This window comes from Berghia stephanieae, chromosome 8 (genome assembly GCF_034508935.2).
Source record: "Berghia stephanieae isolate SIO BIC M18660-M18661 chromosome 8, UCSD_Bste_1.3, whole genome shotgun sequence".
NCBI classification, from domain to species: Eukaryota; Metazoa; Mollusca; class Gastropoda; order Nudibranchia; family Aeolidiidae; genus Berghia; species Berghia stephanieae.
Window position 1 is genome coordinate 54,823,564 of NC_088367.1, and position 2,309 is coordinate 54,825,872.

The 2,309-nt window shown below is 31.0% G+C and overlaps 1 protein-coding gene across 1 annotated transcript in view; it reads right to left on the reverse strand.

The window, feature by feature from the left end:
• Positions 1 to 565: 565 nt before the first annotated feature.
• LOC144977897 (uncharacterized) overlaps positions 566 to 2,309 on the reverse strand; it is a 15,143-nt gene continuing 13,399 nt past the window's right edge. The window contains exons 4-5 of the mRNA XM_078923313.1: positions 2,118 to 2,255; positions 566 to 996 (exon numbers count right to left, since the gene is read on the reverse strand). Of these exons, the coding sequence (XP_078779439.1) occupies positions 920 to 996; positions 2,118 to 2,255 (215 nt within the window). The 3' untranslated portion in view covers positions 566 to 919. The remainder of the gene's footprint in view (positions 997 to 2,117; positions 2,256 to 2,309) is intronic.

Here is a 2,309-nt window from a genome sequence, read left to right on the forward strand (position 1 = left end):
CTATTACAAGAGCTGTAACCGAACAATAATTGCCTATTTGAACAATAAAGATTATTAATTATTATTATTATTATTATTATTATTATTATTATTATTATTATTATTATTATTATTATTATTATTATTATTATTATTATTATTATTATTATTATTATTATTATTATTATTACTTTAAGGCAAATTTGTAATGTAGAAACAATAGAAACTGTCTAAATTTGGTCTGATAACTTGGAATATTTATTTTACATTGGTCTTCTCTGGAATATGTAATCTTGGAAAATGTAAACAAAATTGATAGATTTATATCATCTATATTATGTATTATCTTGTAGAGTTGAATTGTCTCCCCTTATTCTTCTGTATTTGAGACTAGGGAGATCGAGGAATGCTAAACGTTCGTCATGTGACATGTTCTCAAGCCGGGAAGCAATAGTCAATTCAAATAAGCTGAAAAATGAATTCCTCTTGATTTCATTTGAAAGTCAAATAAAATAACTGAACAACCAAACATAAGACAAATTTGAATTGTTTGAATTTATTCTTTATTTTGTTTTAACCAATTTCGTACCGTCCATTATTATTGTACGTGTAAAACCACCCCATTAATTTCTTTCAAGCTATTATTTTGCAAATGTTTTTATCTGATTTCTATCGTCGCCTCTGTAACCTAAAGACCTGATACTGACCAACAACATCTATCACAAAAAGAAAACCACGATCATCAAATGAAAATGAAAAGAAATTGGTTGTAAGAAGTCCATGATTTGTTTGGTTGAGCTATTGATTACAGCCCACAATTAATTTTGTTTCCCGTAGCCTTCCTCTTATTTAATTTCAAATCTTTTTAGTTAGTATCAGGCTATGAGTTCGCAAAGGCTACGGTGGTATTTAGATCACTCTCAGTGTTCTGTATTCTATTTTACGGGCAGTTGGCCCTCCCCACAACCCTGGTAGACTCATCAACGGTGCCACTTTGGTCCACACAGAAACATTCACCTGAAGAAATAAAAACAACGATTAGAATAAAGAGATGTTTTTGTACAATCATAAGGTGCAGATGTGAGTTGAAATAAATATAAATATAAATAATATTCCCTTCATTCATCCCATAGGGATGAAAACTTTTTTTTGAAAACTTTAAAAAGAAACTTAAAACTCATCTCCTTAGGAAATCATTTGATGTTCAACATTTCTATTAGGCCTACATGTTATAGATATCCTCAATTTTCATCTTGTAGCTCAGTGCGTGGTGATTAAATTACAAATTGATTAATGCTATTCCAATATGATAGATTTTATGCTTAAATTATCAATTTATTGTTGTATTTTATTTGCATTGTAAAGCGCCTCTGAGCACATTGTGGATCTAGGCGTTATATAAATTCATTCATTATTCATTATAGGGGAGGATTTGTCTGGCGGGTCTGTCTATTCCAAGGGAAAACAGACATTTGCTTTGGAAAATTAAGTAAAACTTCTCTTTCATCCGTTTCTTTCAGTTAAATAATGAAAACAACCAAGAAAATTTGACAAGGTTTTATCAAAATTGAAATATTTGATATTTTTTTTAAGTGTTGAAAAACTCAACTTTGTCCACACTTGGGTCCATAAAACATGTGAGTAATTTAATACCAAAGCATATAGCAGCACTTTTATTAAAACCATTGTTTTGTCCAAATTGGAATATAGTAACTACCTCCGCGACGTCCCAGGTTTGAGAGTTTTGTCAAGATGAGGGTTATTTAAATCGATCGATATTTGAAGGACGAATTTTCTGGCCAAATTTTTAAATACGGGGTTTTTTCAGAGTACGCAGTATATTATTCCTTCAGAGAATACCTAGGCGACTGTGTTTAACGATGCCGCAGCGAATCGGCATGATTTTATTTTTTTTAAAAATTATTTAATGATAATAATATAATAATAATAATAATATATCTTTATTGTCCCCCAAAAAGTGGCAATTTGTCATTTGGTTACACATTCATAACAATACAATGTTGACATATTTAATACAATATACAATATTTAATATACGAAATTTAGTGGCAAACGTAACTAATAAAACGGCCTTATCCATAATGGCCTCATTTGCCTACACGTATCGATATACCCACCCGTGTTGTCACATTGCTCAGGCAGGAAGTTTCCTCCTTTGTCACATTTGGCAAACCACTGACCAGCGTAACTGGCGAATGAGTTAGTACTAGTACAGATCCGAGATTGCTGCCTGCACGGTGTGTCACAAGATGGAGCTGAGAATTAAATTTTTTAAAACAGTGATGAAATGAGTTATTCTTTTTTTTACT